Below are 17709 nucleotides of genomic sequence, written 5' to 3'. Positions count from 1 at the left end.
TTTGCTTTCGATCAAGCACATGTTCTTTGACTACACAATGGTAGTTAAGTAGTGTTAACTTGATTTCAGGGTGATGTTCGCAAGACAGAGGGAGACAGGACCACAATTCTCTCATTTCTTCTCTCCACTGAAGCTCTCAATGGAATCATGGCTGCTTCAATGTAAGGTGTAAGGTTTGAAGGACATTACATCATGTGGTAATCTTTTACTTTTTTTGGGCTGGTACAATTATGTATAGAATGCATATTGCTGCCACTTTCATTCCCTCAAACATTCATATGTGTATAATAGTAATCTTATCTTTAGCATTGCAGCTTAGTGTTAACGAATTCGAAGCTTGTCTTGTCGTATGACAAAGTACATGTGTGACCTTGAAGGTCAATGTACTCTTTTGTATAGTGAAGGCATGTAAACTATTATTTAGTACATATCTGTGTTTGCAGACTGGCCAACTCGCAAGGTGTGGTGGAGGAGCAATACGTGTTCCTGAAGAGGGTGTGTCAAGTCCTGGTCCACTTGGGCACCTCTCAGCTGGCACTGCTCTGGGTGAGTGCAGGGATCTGCCCTCATGTGCAGTGCACAGACCACCACTCCAGCCAAAGTCACTATTGTACCACATAGTCAGGCTTAAACTCTTAGTATTAATTACTCTGTCAGTAATGTGAGGCTGCACTAGCTCAAACAGCTCCTGTGAGACTGGGGCACTGTTAATATTGGGCTTGCTCAAAAACAGCTTTCTTATCAATAGCAAACCTAACCCTACAATATTCCCTTATCAACCTTTGTAGCCATATATGTACATTATGTGGACAGGTGGACATCTGATTACTGTTATGTTTTTTCAGTGTTGTGCAGTCAGTCTTTATACGCTGGAATGTTATCTGTGTGGTATCAATGATGGTTGTGTGTCTGTTATCAGGCCCTTGTTTCTTGTCCCTGCAGACATACTCTCTGACATTCAAGCCTCCGGAGGCTCTGGAACTGTACCTCCAGGTTGTGGCTGAGTTCACTAAGCACGACAGCCAGGTAGCTAGCGCTGTCATTGTGCATGTAGCATTATATATTTATGCCTAGTTACTTTCATACACTGAATCTAAGGTGTACATTGGCTTTTGTAGTACACTTTTTGCTGTTGTGAGTGGAAGTAGCCTTTGTTGAGGGTTGTTTTGTATACACAACTGGTGCCTGTATTACAGTTGGCCTTTTTCATTGGTGGCCTTTTAAAAGGGGTTCCACTATACAATATTTTGCATCCGCTAACATAGTGGCATACTGCAACTTTAGTCTAAAAACAAGCATCCTGTACAGTTTTGACGCAACTTCATTCCTCCCGCTTACACATGCAGCTGCTGAGCCTGACGTCAGCTGATGTGTGGATCACGTTCCTCTCCCACAATCACCTGAAGGACCACCCAGTGTTCAAGGACCACCTCACACACCTCCTCACAATAGCCCGACAGAAACTGCTCAAGGTCAGCACGGGAAGCTTTGTGAGGGAGAAACATTCGAGAAAATCAAGCATTAATTCATACAATGAACATTTTGCAAACTGTTGATAGCCATATTTTTTGATTTAAAAAGCTTAATTTTCTCAATAATGTTTATCCCTCACCAAGTTTCCGCCATATTATCTGTTGTTGTGTCCTTTACCTGCATACCATAGTGATCAGTGGTATGATCAGTGGTATGATATCTTGTTGACCTCATCAGCACCTGTGCATGTGCGGAAGCCAGTGCTGCTGGCCATGGGCTTGGTTGGCAGAGGTTTTATCTCATTGTGCATGTTGCTAAGATACTATAGTTGATTTTATCTTCAACTTTCAAAGTCAGCCCTACTGTCATTAAAACGTGTGTCATTGAAACAATGAAAGCAGGTAGTGCACTTATTTTGGGGGCTTTTCCAAAGATTTCATACAATTCGATAATGGCACCAAATGTGGACACCCTAGTCTCGAATACCAGCCGGTTCTCATTGTAGCGTGGGAGGGAGAGAACCGTCTGGTTACTCTGGGCGGAGCGTTCTGTCAGTCAGGAATGTGATCATCCTGTTAATCACGTGATAATAACCCACAATTTAGTGCGCACTAAATAAAACTGTTATATTCTTGAAAGCTATGTTACATTCTTGCGGGTAAGGCTCCAATGAATATACTCTACCAACATTCCGTCCGAGGACAGAAAAGTATGCCCAGAGTAACCAGACGGTTCTCTCCCTCCCACGCTACAATGAGAACCGGCTGGTATTCGAGACTATGGACACCCCAAGTTTTTAATACTGCACCAGCCCCTTTTTCCCATGCCTACTAATCATATATGCCACTGGATTATCACAAAGTTATAGAACTGCTCACATATAATTATACTGATATAACTCTTGTGCTTGCCCTGCATGTATTGTAGGTGGGTGACCCTGATGTGTACGACCATGTCAGTTCAGAGTATTCCCGTCTGGACTTTGATGGGGCGGATGACTTTATGCTCTTCTTTGCGAGTAAGCATACTGTTTATCTAAACCCTAACTGTGTGGTAATTGTATTGTACATGAAGCTTACTGTATTGTATGTGCAGCACTAACTTGCAAATGTACATTACATATAAGTGAAGCTCTCACCGTCACTGAGCAGATGGTCCAGAAGAAACTTGAACCTGGGCAAGGTGAATATGCATTTGCTTTACGTAGCACTATATGTCCGAATTTAGTTGGGACGTAGTGACTACTTATTCTCTACTCCTTGCTTGTGCTGCTATAACGTTGGTATGTGAACCAATGCACTTGAAGCGATTGTCCCACTAAGTGATTTTAATCCAAGTTTTTAGTTGCTTATTATATATATAGGCATTAAGATGTACAGTATGTGAATTGTGTTGAAATTGATGTGGTTGGAATTGTTGTGCTTCATGTGACTCATGGACTATGCCGCAGATCGAGTAATAATATTATAGTTGACACAGGACCTCTGATAAGCTGTCTCCAGACATACTTTGGTTGATTGTAGTCACGTACAAGCATGCAAGTCACCTTTGAGGAATTGAGATAGTGAATTGCATGATTATATCTAACTTCATACAAGCTTATAATTATAACGTCATAAAAAATATGTAACCTGTAATGTTATTGCATGCAGTGCAGTCGGCATAAAACATTCGACTTGTGCATGCAGTGTTGAAGCATAATTATAATGCACCCAAGTTATTTATTTTGACTCTTACATAGTGTACTCACACTATGTACAGCTATACCTTGTATATAATTATAGAGTCTGTATATAATTATAGAGTCTGTATATAATTATAGAGTCTCCAAAACTATGATATATATAATGGTAACTTTATTCTCTTACCATGAGTATTGAGAGTACCTTGCACTGTGCATGCATGTGCATGGCACGTTGCTCGCGATCAGGCCGGACATGCTGTGGTTCCTTTTGTCAACTGGTGCAATGCAATTATCGTGGAGATCTCTATGATATCAAATCCCACACACTAGCTCATGTGATCCTTCGCGCTTGGTTTCATTTCAACATAAAGTGACCATGCCAGTTAAGTTGGACATGTATGTGTGTAGCTAGCTACTCACATACATGTCCTAGCTGCTAGCATAAGTAAAAATCTTGTATGTGGATTAGCCACCGTGACTGTCTCTATATGTAGCTATAATAGTTTAATTTACACTAGCTATTGCGAAAGAACTTTAGTGAGTGCTGTTTGATGATTTTGTCGAACGATATTTAGCTCTATCAAGAAATTTTGTGAAGATCTGTCCGTCTGCAATCTGCAATCATATCAAAGTATAAATGAACTCTATGCCACAGTCGAGTTATGCATTTTGATTGTCAACGGTGAACTTTTTTCTTTCGTGTTGTTGAGATGAGCTGATAGCTTTGTCAGCTGTGAAATCTTCTTTCGTGGTGTTGCAATCAACAGCTGGTTTTTCGTGATGGCAGGTATGTGTGTGGCTCTGTTCAAGCAAGCAAACGTAATGTAAAGACTGAAGTCGCAAGCTAAGGCTATGTTGATATTTGGGTGCAGAGCATCTATATGTATTTGATATAAGGAACTCTATGCCGGTGAACGTCTTGTTGCATGTGATCAACAACTGGCTTTACAGGGATATGATATGACTTTGCAGAGAGATTTACGTTGATAGTAATATATGATTATAATTATGAACTCTGAACTTTGTGCCCCAGTCGATATTTGTTGATTGATGTGCTCTTCTTTCGTGTTGTTGAAATGAACAGACAGCTCGATACGTGTCAGCTCTGAAATCTTCTTTCGTGGTGTTGTGATCAACAACTGTTACACCTGCAGGTACATTTAAAAACAGTTGCTATAATCAGGAGTGCATGAATAGTATAATTATATTTATTATTCATATTGATAAAATCTCTATACCATGCACAGTCGAGATTTGTTGATTGTCTACGGTAGATATTCAGCGAAGGCTTAGAGAGATCCTGCAATACTTTGATTCTTTTGTTGATTGTCTACGGTAGATATTCAGCGAAGGCTTCGAGAGATCCTGCAATACTTTGATTCGATTGTCTACGGTAGATATTCAGCGAAGGCTTCGAGAGATCCTGCAATACTTCGATTCTTTCTTTGAGCTGTGAGATAGATTTTTCGATTAGTAGTTATTTCTTCCTCAGTCGGTGTTGTTGAGATGAACAGTTAGTTCCGTAAATTTTCTTTCGTGCATGGTGTTGTGATCAACAACTGTTCCTTCTGTTGGTATAATAATTATATAATATATGGCTCTGTTCATATAATTATGACCATGCATTTGAGTCGGAATACATTTTCCCGAAGGAGATGAACAGATGTCTAATAAAATGCTGTATATATTAACAGGTTTGTGCATGATGGTGTAATTGTGGAATCTTGCATTTTGACTCTAGGCTTGGAGCTGGTGGTGAAGAGAAATATTACCACATAAACACTTTAATCGGTGTGACCGATTTTTTGCATTTCATTGTGCATGGATTGTATCGATCTTAATTTTGCTTTCACTGTGGCGTGACTTTGTTGCTTGTATGCATAACGATACTGAATCACTATGTTTTTAGTGCATTTATGATCTTCAATGTATTTCAATTAAAATTTCGATGTACACTATTGCATTATTATGTGCACTCTATAATTGTATTAACATTTACTGCATGTGATGTTAGCAAATGAGAGGAAACTGTAAAATTTGAATTCACGGATAATGGTCAGTATAAAACAGTCTGCCCTAAGACCCCAAATGTTGTAAGACAGGAAGTGCTACAAGTTGCCTCATGAATATATTAATGAGAACAGTTTTTCTTTGTTTCTGATAAAAGTAAAGGTTTTTAGAGCTATCTAAGTTGAAATATGTAATAAGAAGACAGTTTAACATACGATAAACACTTTAAAATATGAATTTGGGTCAAACTGGCATTAAGTTGTGAAAACGATTGCGGAAAGTTCGAGAGTTTGAGCAAGCTGTTCACCATCAACGTAGCAAGCTAAAAATTGGTTGATCAAATCAAAAGGATCTAAATTACAACATATTCAAGGTAAATGCCATACAAATGAATGGTGTTTGCAAAGCAGTTACACAAACTTTGAAATAAATACACAACTTGGCAATAGCATAGAACACTTCATGAATGACTTCAAGCCTTCTAGCTTGCTGCTAAGCATGCACATGCATCAGATGCACTAGTTGATCCTTTAGGCAGTCTCTGGTTCCATTCACATCTGGAGATATGCAGCCATGAGTTCCACCAACCACAGAGATTATTCAGAATGAGCTAACTTTGAGAGTTTGTGCAAGCTGTTCACACTATCTCAATCCAGTCATCTGACAGAGTTGTAGGGTGATCATTATGAATCTCATTATATAATTATGAATTTCATTAAAACAATGTTTTTGTGATGTCATCCTTATGAAACCATTAAAATACTTGTGATATGTATTTCCTGTCTTGTCTTGCAAATACTGAAAACTTGGGGGTCTTAGGGCAGACTGAAACTCTAAAGTTGCATTTAATATTAAACTTTATTGCTTTTTAATAAGTGCTGACATCAGCGTTTTACATTCAAATTGCACAGGAAGCAACTCATCACCGACTGTGCAGATATTTTTCCATATCGCACACCCGGAAGTATTATTGCACACTTGTTATTGCACACTAGGAAAAGTGATTCTTATTTGGAATAAAACGTAGTTTACACACTTATAATCATGCATTGCAATGTTATTAGTCTCTTTTCTTGTTTTCTGATGCTCTGTATCACTTCTGTGCTCTTTTTGCAGTGAAGCTGAGGGTCAGGAGGTTGTCAGTGTTCATATTTAATGCATCAAACAGGCATCAGAGTTGGGAGTGGGTGCTTTGAGTGGAGTATTGCACATGTAGAAGTGTACTGCACCACCATATAAGCCTGTTCAGGCTTGTATAAAATCGTTTTTGCTTCAAAACGGTTGTCACACTTTTCTTCAGTTATAGCGGTGCATGTTTCCTCTTCTGATACACTGGAGCATGATATAGAAAGCAAGCACATGCTGTTTATCCTTCAGAACTATCTATTTTCAAAACGGGTTGCTGGTTGTCAACGTTTTTCTTGTCTTTTTTTCTTGTCTGTTCTCTACAAAATCTTTAGTGTTCTAGAGTCTTATTTCTTTGTCTTTCTAGCTGTTTTCTTTTCTAGCTGTTTTCTTTTCTTCAACTGGGAGAACTCAATTTTGTTGCTACGCATTCTTCTGGTTGATAAAGCAACCGCATGTTGCGCATGCGCAGATTCAACCTGCATTTTGGTTGCCAAGCAATAAATGCATTATCCCATGGATACTGGTGATAATCTTCAGTATCCATAGGATAATATGATAATATAATTATTATATTATTATACCTGTCACCTTACGGTAATATACTTATAGTTCAGTATGTAGTGCGACGTTTCTTTGTCTGCGAAGGCTCTAGTTCAATATCTTTCAAACTTTCAGTAGAATACTTGCTCTCTGTAATTATTTGTAGCATACTCGTTGCCAATGTGTCCATCTTTTCTTGTAGGACCTGTGAGGTCTGCTGGTAGAAGTGTAGAAGTAAACTTGAAGAGAATAGCCTAGCAGGGCTTGTGTATGGAAAGGGGTGGCTTAGAACTTGGTTAAACGCGATAACGTGATGTAGTAGACACTGCCACTGAGCATAGGAGTGTAGAAAAAACAGAATCTCATGTTGAGCTAACTTACATCCGTCTCTTCGATCAGTCATTGGAAAATGGCCGTAGCAGGTTAGAATACAGCATACGAGTGACTGAATCAGGTGTGTATTGTCGCAAGCTACTTTACGTACCCAGCAGCACCTTGCAATCATGGCTAACTGTAGCCCCTCAGGAATGTCCGACTCAGCAGGCTCGGTATAGTGAAACACACGATACATTATCTCCTTGCGAACGGTGACTGGCATTTGTGGAACATCTTTTAGTGGCACAGGTAGAATTGTGGTGTGCTTTGGAGCTAAGATGACTTCGGTGTCCACCAATGCAAGTTTTGAGTTGTCAGGTGATGGTGGCTTAATTTCGGTTGTCACTATCTGATGCTTGTTTGCTTGGTCACCAAGTAAAGCCCCAATGATAAATTTTCTTCCAAATTTTGTAACCTTCCACGCGCTTTGTTGGCTGAAATCTTCAACCACTATGGTGTGTCGCCACCGCTTCATAGTAGGGCAAGTTGCAAGACTCATTATTGGAGCCATGAACCTACCATTCTTGTACTCTTGCATGATCCACTCCTGGGTGTGTGGATACAACTCCAGAAGTGAACTGGTAGATGCAAGGTCATCAAATGATCGAGCTGCCCCTCTGTAGTACAATTTGATATTTTCCATCTGGCTTGTGGGGTTCGGACAAACGAATTGTGTCAAAGTTGCATTGCTGAAATCTAGCATTGATAGTTTTCTTGAGATGTTGCGGAGTGGTGTGCTGAAGGTTAATTGCAGTGAGGACCGTGAAACACCCTTATGGAAGTCATTGCCTAGGATAAAAGGAAAGAACAGCCGCTGTTCTTCGTTCAGTTTTAAGCTTTTATCGAATTCTTTATGCTGAAATCGTTTGACTGGCTTTTGAAACTCAATTCGTGTTTGTTGGTCACCACCTGTCAATGGTATGTAGCCAGCTTCAATGTTGAAAATGAAGAAGTCTGAATCTTCGCTGATAACAGGGCAGGGCAAGATAAACTATTGGCAAGGGATGCAATATCTTGATTTGCCTCTCCGTCTGCTATGAAGAAATTTGTCTTCAAGTCTCTCAGTGCATCAAGAAACACAGTATGTATGAACAGTGGACGAACAATGTTGTGTGGTGCTGTGCCTAGGGATTGGCTGATAGCAATTCCGTTGATACGCTCTTCGTTTCTCGCTATGTACGTCTGATACTTGCTGTTATCGTGAGCCATACCATCCACCACAATGTACGGCTCTATTTCTAATGCCTTGAGCTCTTGAATGTACACTGTAACCGTTTCATAGAAGTCTTTGTAATCACCTCCAAACTTCCACTCATGCTGTTTGTTCAGATTATAGCAGAGTGAGTTGCCATCGATGACTACTTTGCCTGACACTTGTATTGTGTACCATCCTTTGCTACTGGACACAAACTTCTTCAACTTGGGTACTCCCATTTCGATGTTAATATAATAAATGTGTATTAACAATTTATGTTATCCGAAATAGTCACCTGATGTGTAGTAATGAATAAACTTAGGTTTATAGCACCTTATAGACATACATTGTCTTGTTATTTTGCTTTTTTCCTTATTCAGCGTCCATTGTGTATTTATTGTGCCAGATAGTTTTAATTTACAATTGTTAGCCATCGAAGATGTGACTAAAGATTCTGCTTCAGAGGTGATGAATACTGTCTTAATTTTTGTACAGAGCAGCAACTAGTAACGATCGAGTATTACAGCGGCTTAAGGCGTTGAGTAAGGTCGAATCTCAGATTGAACGGAATTGTTGATGCTGTCCGTGAAACAGCTGATCGAGATGTGGTGTCACTTGCAAATCATCTTGGCTTAGGTTTGGACTCGGATTTTTTCTATTGATCATAGTCATGCCCAAAAATTTTTAAATAAAGTATTTTAACTGTCGAAAATTTGATCAAAAGTTCACCTTTAGCCACCCGAAAATCTGCCTCTTCTTACTGTACTGTCTTGGAAATGTTTCACGGTCGCCATGCACTACCTGAGCTAGGAATAGATCAAGATGCTAAAGTAGAGCTAGTATACTTATATATTTTAAAAAGCTTAGAACATTCTCTTTAAACGTTGATGATTATCAAGCAGAATTCGCTAGTGATCGTAAGTTCTATGAAGTTGTTCCCCGTTCTTTTGAATACATGTCTCAACACTCAGCGTTTAGTATACATCAGTCCCTCAGTGGATTGTATCTCGTTTCAAGAGAGGAGAATTTTCTCATACCGCAATGCATTTCTTGGCCGTGGATCTTCTAAAGGGGAAACAAATCTGAAAGTATATCTTAGTGGTTGAAGATTTAAAATTAGAATCTGCTTGGAAATTGACTGATTCCGTCCTTCTGTATTTTATCGGTGCTCCATGCTTAGTTGCTATCAAAGGAACAGGATCCCCAGCATTGTTGTGAAAAGTCGGCAGGACTGCTTGTGTTCACCTGTGGACAATGAAATCAACCTCTAGATCTCGTTAAAGCATTTAAGTATATTCAGGTCACATGACCTACAAACTATCTCTAATATGATATACATCCGCTCTCTCAAAAACAGATGTCTTGGAGCAGCAACTCGTAAAGTGGTGAACACTCTTAGTGCCGTCCTTCCAATTTGCAATCAATTGCTTACGACTTTATGACTACTGTATGTGTATAAATGTAAACAATGCACTCTATACATACATCATTGATATAGTAACTAACCTCAGTGTCCAACACAGACGTAGACTAGACCAGACTTTGACTAGACCTAGTACATGTAAAGTATAGTACCAGAGGAGGTTGGACGTGCGTCATCCACCGTCAGGTTTTATCACGTGCGCTCATAAGAATCTAATTAAAATGGCCGATTAGGCACCATTAGGCACCTTGATGCTCCACTGTTTTGTAGGCTGTACAGAGACACTGCAAGTACCCAGAAGTGGTCTAGGAGCATTCCCACTGCCCTCTCACCTTCCCTACACTGTTGAAAAGATTCAAAGATGGATCTAGATTTTTTTGACACTTTCCAATTTTTGTTTAACAGGATTATGATCTATATGAGCAGAGGAGGTCAGAGCACCATTAATCTGTTTCTCTTTAGCGTTCTCTACTCTTACTTGCCTGATAAGCTTTTACATTCTCACCTTTGACCTCAAAGGAATTCTATAAAGGTTTATAATTATCACATGACTGAAAGCGTCATGATGATGCGTGTCCAACCTCCTATCGCTCAGCGTTGGTTGGACTCCGCCCAACTAGTCAGTCGGGGTGGTCACGCTCTCCCCAATACGGAAGTGGGAGGGGCTGAATGCTGCAAAAAGATACCACCAGGTTGCATGCAAGATGGCTAGAGGCTGCATAGATACAGATTCTACTGTAGTGTCTATGATGGATATGGATGGCTGTATGCATGTAACGTAATGGTCGATTTAGGATGCCTTGTTGGCTTGCTGTGTCGAGACCTCATTACCTGTGTCTGGCAACAAGATCGTCGTCCAATCAAGCAGGAGAGCAGAGTGTATAATTATAGTCAGGTAAGATATGATCGATCATGTCGATCGATGTATGCACCGGAAGTACGGCAAAAGTAGACTTAGTCTCGCTAGTCCCGCTCCTTCACTCACTCAGGGTCTGGCAACAGTGTGCATGCATGTGGAGTTGTTGTTCCAGTGGAATTTTATGTACCGTATTACTAGAGTATTTTGCTGGTGAAAAACCTTTTGGAATGAGCCAAATCAGCAGAAAAGTTGACCCTTTGCGATCTAACTATTGCGTTCTGGCAAGGATCGTGTGGATCTTATTGTTGCGAATTGATCAGCCCTCGCAAAGTTCGCAAATGTTTGATGCTCGCAAAACATTCTAGTAATACGGTATTCACTCTTCAACGCCCACTCTATATTGAGTGTGGTATATAGCTTAGCTGCTCAGCCTATCAGCATCCTAATCTATGACATCATGTGGGTATGGTTTTACAATGTCTGACCACAATGAAAAATAAATATGTAGTTCACAGATAGATTTTTTTGGCGATTTTACTGTTTAGCTGGTATTAAATTCTGCTCAAGTTGTGAATTATTTATGGTGTTTCTAATCTCGCAAGTGGTTTGAATGAGATTCATTGCATTTTCCAATTATCTGTGAGTACACATTTTTGCGCATTCGCTGAATAGCAATTAATATACCTGTGAAAACATGTCACCTTAGTATAATTAGTATATACCTGATTTCAATCGTGTATGATGAAGTTATCTGCAGTTTTTACTAACATTTTCGGCCACTGCCGTTATTCAATAACAATACGTTGTCATTGAATAACTGGCCTCACGTAATCAGAGAAGCAACCTGACCAGAAACAGAACTACCTCTTGTTGTGGCCTAATGCCTACCATTTTACTAGTTCTTTCATCCACCGCGCACCGAGATAAACCCTGTTCCAAGTAATGTTCAGTTGCTGTGTTATGCTTGGGGACTTGAAGAGCTTTGGACATTGGCTCGTGGGTGAGATATTGATCATTAAACAGATTTGTTGCCCAGTGAGTGGGCAGATCAAAGCAACCCAGTGCTCAGTATATGGCATGTTGCATCACTGCCATGGCTACCATATATTGCACTGCATTATATGGCATAATGCCCATTTGGGACTTATGCCTTTACAACTACTAGTGGGAAGAAAACCTAAAAAATTTACTATGGAATTCAGCAAAACTAATGAATACACTAAATTCCTTCAAAACACATGTCTTTTATTACGATTTATATGACCAGTCAGACGAGTTTAACGTCATTGGGCAACAAGTTAGTTATTGCAGGCGCCCTCGTGCAACATGCCATATATTGCACTGGAGCAATATAATGCCCGAGGGCCGCCTGGCTGGGCAATAACTAATACATAAACCCTGTACTGACCAATCAGATTGCTGGATTCTGGGCTACTAGTAACTAAGTTGGATTAGAACACTTCCTTTAGCCAATCAAATTGCAGTATTTATGGCAAACATGATCTAATAATAGGTAATGCATTGGTATCTAATAATAGGTATCTAATAATAGGTAATGCATTGGTATCTAATAATAGTTATCTAATAATAGGTAATGCATTGGCTAATTAGGTATGCCCAGCACACCTATGTTTTTAGAGTGAGTATATCTGTTAGGAATTCATAGCATGTTGGTGTCTTGGTAACTGCATCCTTTTTGAAATTATGTATCATCAATGATGACAGTACACTCTTTTAAAGTAGAGTCAAAACACTACATTAAATAGAAACTGAGATTGTTGTCTAAGATGGGGATACCAAAGCTAACTTCCTACATCAAGGAGACAAATCGTATTGTGCAAACAAATATCAGGAATATGTCAAGTATTGTCATTGATGGCTATGCTTTGTGCTATAAGCTTTATCTTGGAGTTAAAAGTGGAGATTACTGTCAATTTTATAAAAAGGTTACCGCTTATCTTTCAGACTTGAATCGTGAAATAAAAGTGTATGTTGTTATAGATGGTGTTGACTGTGAAAATAGAAAGTTGGAAACCAGCAGACGTAGAGATGGACAACGTCTTCAGAGATTGTGGCAGATTGATTCTCGAGTCGATGAGCTTTCACCTTTTGAGATTGTTATCTCTTTCATGGCCAAGACCGTGTTTATAGATGCTGTTTGTGATTCCTCAGTGAAATACTTTGTCGCTGATGGTGAAGCAGATCAGGACGTTGTCCGTCTTGCAAATCATCTTTGTTGCCCTGTATTTGGCTTTGATTCCGACTACTTGATTTTCAACATTGAAGGTGGGTACATTCCCATTGATGATGGTAGAGGTGGAGTAACGAATCTGCATGGAGTAGTGCCTTGCTTTACTTATCATTCATTTGATTCTGCCTACAACCTCAGTTCTGATGCTCGTCTTCTGATACCCTATTGTGTTGGAAATGATTTTCATGGTTCCAACGCTCTCCCTGAATTACAGATTGAAAAATATGCTTCGGTGGGAACTGTTGTCTCGAAACTTAAAGGTAGAGTGAAGTTTGATGATTTCCAGAACACAGTTGCAGAAGATTACAAGTTTTATCGTGTAGACCCTCACTCGTTTGAAGAATTATCTCAGTCTAGGTTTTTAAGTCGTTTTAACCCCTTAGTCCCTGAGTGGGTCGTAATGCAATTTAAAGTAGGCCAGTTCTCGCACATTTCAATGAGATTTCTTGCAAGCAAGGATACCAAAACCTGGAATTACACTATAGCCATCGAAGATGTGAATAAAGAATCCGCTTCAGAGGTGACGAATACTGTCTTTCCGTTCATTGCTGGTGCACTGCTCAGCCTTGAAAGATGCGAAACTCCTCCTGTACGAGTTTGCCGCAAGCCAAAGTCATATAATTTTGAAGCCAATAAAGTTGCTCTGTTAGATAGGCACAGGAATATTCTTGGCTCGTTTAACTTGCTGAATATCCGAGATTGTCCCTCGGAAGATCGTGAGATGAACCTTTTACGAGTCTTCCACTGCAAGTCTGTGTGTAAGACGCTACGGAAAATTCCAGACGAGCTGAAGTTAGCAGTAGTTGCTAGCAGATGTTGGTTAAAGAGCGTCATTCACAGCATTGATCATCAATTCAAGGCTTTCATTCTTGCACTAGTTTTCTGCTTTCACACGTGCTATTCTAGATCTAGATCCGAGTTTGAAATTCCTCCAAATGAAATGGGACGCCTTCGCAGGATCCACCACTTAGCTCAGTGGGAATGCATGATGCACCTAGTGATTGATTTTAATCAAATCCTCGGCTCTCCTTTTCCCTACACGAGTCTTGGTCATCTGTTTTCTACGACAGTATTTCTGAATTTTTTTACGAGCCAACCCGACTCTCTCGATTCTAAACTTGACGAAGAAGGTACTAGAGATATCTACGATGCAATAACGAAAAAACTACTCCCTGACGCACCAGTTGAACCTGTTCGTCAAGCCCAAGTTGTACGTGCTCCCAGACCGCAAGCAATTGTAACTCAGAATAGGTTTGCTCAGCTGTCTTAGTTATTGTGTGTGCATGCAGTTCATGCAGTTGTAATAGTGCGTACATGTGTGTTTACAATAGGTAGGTTTCGTTGTATTTATTGCATGGGATGTTTCAACAAGACGCAAAACTTTCGGCACACTGCATATAATATAGATAAAACACCTATAGAGAATAATTTATATCGCTGTTCTTTTTCTTGTGAACAAGTTTCAGTTACCCTCCTTTAGTAAAACTTTATAATTATGTTTGTATTTTGCTGCATGCATGCATGCGTACATATAATTTATGATGATGATGATTGTGCATAAACAGTATCTGTAACGTTATGTAGTAGATTCTCGCTGCTCCGGCTTTTTGAAGCACGGTCACCTCGATATACTCGTCGTTTAGTTTGCTAGTTACTGCACAAAACTTGCCCTGAAATGCAACCACTCGCTATTCCGTATACACCGGCCAGTTCTGGCTGCCCTAAACTAGATTTTAAAGTTATAGTTAACATACATGGGAACCAGCTGTATAGGAATGTATGGCATATATTGCACTGAAGCACGAGGGCTGAGTTCAATACTGCAACTAACTAGTACCATAGATTGAAGAGAGAGGGATTGGCAACGGAGGCAGTTTACGTGATGCTTTACATTGAGTTTACACAGATGGGCCTGAAAAACCTCCCGTGTTTCGCCCTAAAACTCCCGGGGAAACTTATTGTGTCTAATGCATGCTTCTCAAAGATCCCTCGAACACTTAAACAAATGCCCCCCCTGATGGTGCATGGGTATCATTTAGAAAACATAATCGTGATTGTCATGAAGTAGCGCATGTTCCTATACCACCTATGATATAGCTAAGGTTGTGTTACTAAGTAGTGTGCTGTGTCCCAAATGGCCATAAGCATGAGGATAAGTTCATGTGACTTTACAGACAGTAAAAAACAATGCTCAGAATTATTCATGTTTAGACTCACACGTTAGGAGTAAGCCTCGATTAAAACCGCGCGGGGAAACATGGATGGCACCGGAAGTGCACCCCGTTGCCAATCCCTCTCTTTTCAATCTATGCTAGTGTGCACTTGTGGATAATGAAATCAACCTCTCATCAAAGCATTTAAGTATACTCAGGTCACATGACCTACAAACGATCTCTGATATGCCCCTACTACTATAGATAGAGAGAAAATTCTTTTGCGAGTATTTCACTGCAAATCGGTTTCAAAGACTTTGGAAAAACATTTCAGAAAAGCTGAAGTTAGTGGTAATTGTGAGCCGATGCTGGCTGAAAAATATTATTCACAATATTGATTATAATTTCGAGGCTTTCATTTCACCTCTAGTTTTCTACTTTCAAACGTGTAGTGGAGCTCGACAGATTGATGAAGCAGGATAACACCGAGAACATTCAATGACTCACCTTTGCCGAATCCACTATTTAGCACAGTGGAACCTTGCGTTCATTCAATCAAATCCCAAACTATCCATTTACCTACACTATAGTCTGGGCCGAATGTTCTCAGCAACAGTATTTCACTTATTTTTTACAAGCGGTCCAGGCGTTCATACAAGGTTGGACTTCGAAGTGCTTGTATGTACGAAGCGATAACAAAAGAAATTCTCCTCACAAGTAGAACCTGTTTGTTAAACCTATGCTGCTCTCATGCAAGACTATACCTAGTAAGAAGAGACTGTTGTGAAAGTAAAACCAAAAAATGTGTAATGTGTACAAGTGCATCCAGTCCATAGAGAGTATATATAAACCATACCAAAAAATATATGTGAGTAGTTGTACTTAAATGTAAATTTCTAAGAAAATGTGCTGATTTGATACCAGTGCATGTGTATAGGTGAATGAATAAGCTACAGTGCATGTATCCAAAAATGTTTCCATGATTAAGGTTGAGTAAACAATTGTTATTGGGTAATTGGATATATAGGCAGTGGCGGATCCAGAGGGGGTTCTTTGGGTTCAATTGAACCCCCCTTTGAGAAAGAAGTGAGTGGGAGGCTCAAGCAACTAGTTAGCAAGTTGTTCCTTTCTTACTAGCTTTCACATGCACTTCTCACTTACCTTTAGTCCTTGTTAGTCCTGCGAAGCTTTGTTTGTGCAGTTTTAGTGACTATGAAGGCTAAAAACTCTCCAGCGAGTGCATGCAGACTGCTTCATGAAAAGTGATGACCTTTTTTTTAGGAAAAAATTCGGTGTGTTAATGCGCATGCTCACTGTTTAGAAGAAGTGACGACCTTTTTGGTAAATTTAACAGTCCTTGAGCCCTGGAACCCCCCTTTCAAGAATCCTAGATCCGCCACTGATAGGGAGAGAAAAGGCCAACGGTTTCCGGCTAAGTTTTCGAACTTTGTCACAACATCTATATATATAGATAGTTTGGCTATAATATCTTATAAAAGGTTCAAACATACCTACACATCCTTTGCAGTGCTCAAAATTATTAGTTTTTCCATTTCGGTTAGGGAGATTTGAAGAAGATCTTACGGCTAGGGTCCAAAAATTAGTAAGCTTGATAAATTTTCTAACTTTTGATAAGAAAATATTGTCCAAAAATACTTTAGTTCTGGAGATAATTGATAATTTTGCCTTACCACGGATTATAGCCCATGGTCCAAGGCCGAAAAATGGCAAATTATGGTCCAGCCAGCACATAACAATAAATAAAAGTATTGAAAGAAACAAAGTAGCACTGCATGACTGTATTAGCATTCTATACATTTGTAGATTCGTAGAAATGGGGTTGTATATATATATATATACGGTTGTAGCTGAACAGAAGAAATTTCTACATGAACAATTGAGTTTATGACGGGTTAAGGGTGGATCTAATTACACAGACACAAATATCATACAATCGTTAAGCTTCTCGAGACAGTTTGTTGGTTTTGAAGGTGGTTTTGAAGGTAATAGAAACCGTCAAAAAAATTAACCTGTAGTGACTTCCAATAATTTAAAGATGCTCAGTTTTTTTACTCCCATTTTTCAGTAAGACTTTGTTAGGCTTTCAGAGGCTAATTACATTTGTCTCCTTCGATGATTGCTGATTTTGACCTTATGCATGATTTCCCAGAAACTTAGCTGCAAAAAATGCACTCCTCAGACCTGGTAATACTTATAAGCTCTAGACTTATTCAAGACATCTTGAAATGCGCACAATGTTATTAATGTGAGTATTGCATATATACACATGCATGCAGAGCTAGTGCAGTCATAGTTCCATGCTGTACATAGAGTGGGAGGGTCTAGTCGCATTCCTTGAGTGCTGGACTGGAACACTGAGATCTAATGCTGAGCTCCTCAAGTGGTGAGTTGTACTTAATGTGAAGTGTAAAGCATGCATTTTCACATCTTCATTGAGCTTTCACTGACAGACATTATGTCGTTATTAATAAGTGAACAATGATCTGATTGTTCTGAGAACGTCATAGCTACTAAACAATGAAAATGAGTACACTTGAGTTGTAAATCTCGTTATTGGGTGTATTGTCCAACTATAGTCCATAATATAGATACAACAC

The 17709-nt window shown here is 39.5% G+C and overlaps 3 protein-coding genes across 8 annotated transcripts in view; 2 read left to right on the top strand and 1 right to left on the bottom strand.

Annotated features, from left to right (window-relative positions):
- Nucleotides 1–17709, top strand: part of LOC135346738 (exportin-5-like) — a 28304-nt gene that overhangs the window by 8004 nt on the left and 2591 nt on the right. For 3 of the 6 annotated variants that reach the window (XM_064544464.1, XM_064544462.1, XM_064544463.1), the window contains 7 exons: nt 70–161; nt 444–546; nt 943–1026; nt 1347–1472; nt 2401–2491; nt 2569–2655; nt 17423–17495. In XM_064544464.1, coding sequence (XP_064400534.1) covers nt 70–161; nt 444–546; nt 943–1026; nt 1347–1472; nt 2401–2491; nt 2569–2655; nt 17423–17495 — 656 coding nt within the window. Of the gene's footprint in view, nt 1–69; nt 162–443; nt 547–942; nt 1027–1346; nt 1473–2400; nt 2492–2568; nt 2656–14637; nt 17496–17709 lie in introns of those variants that run through there. The other 3 variants (XM_064544465.1, XM_064544466.1, XM_064544461.1) reach the window with 3 other exon arrangements.
- LOC135346413 (protein asteroid homolog 1-like) lies at nt 6906–8644 on the bottom strand. Its single transcript, XM_064544031.1, has 2 exons — nt 8315–8644; nt 6906–8201 (listed from the first exon to the last, which is right to left on the bottom strand). Exons 1-2 carry the CDS (start codon nt 8642–8644, stop codon nt 6906–6908), a joined length of 1626 nt encoding a protein of 541 aa, XP_064400101.1.
- On the top strand, nt 12475–14489 carry LOC135346742 (protein asteroid homolog 1-like). Its single transcript, XM_064544471.1, has one exon. It carries the CDS (start codon nt 12475–12477, stop codon nt 14206–14208), a length of 1734 nt encoding a protein of 577 aa, XP_064400541.1. The 3' UTR covers nt 14209–14489.

This window comes from Halichondria panicea, chromosome 13 (assembly GCF_963675165.1).
Source record: "Halichondria panicea chromosome 13, odHalPani1.1, whole genome shotgun sequence".
NCBI classification, from domain to species: Eukaryota; Metazoa; Porifera; class Demospongiae; order Suberitida; family Halichondriidae; genus Halichondria; species Halichondria panicea.
Note: the sequence above shows the minus strand (reverse complement) of the source record. Positions and strands in the feature narration are given on the sequence as shown.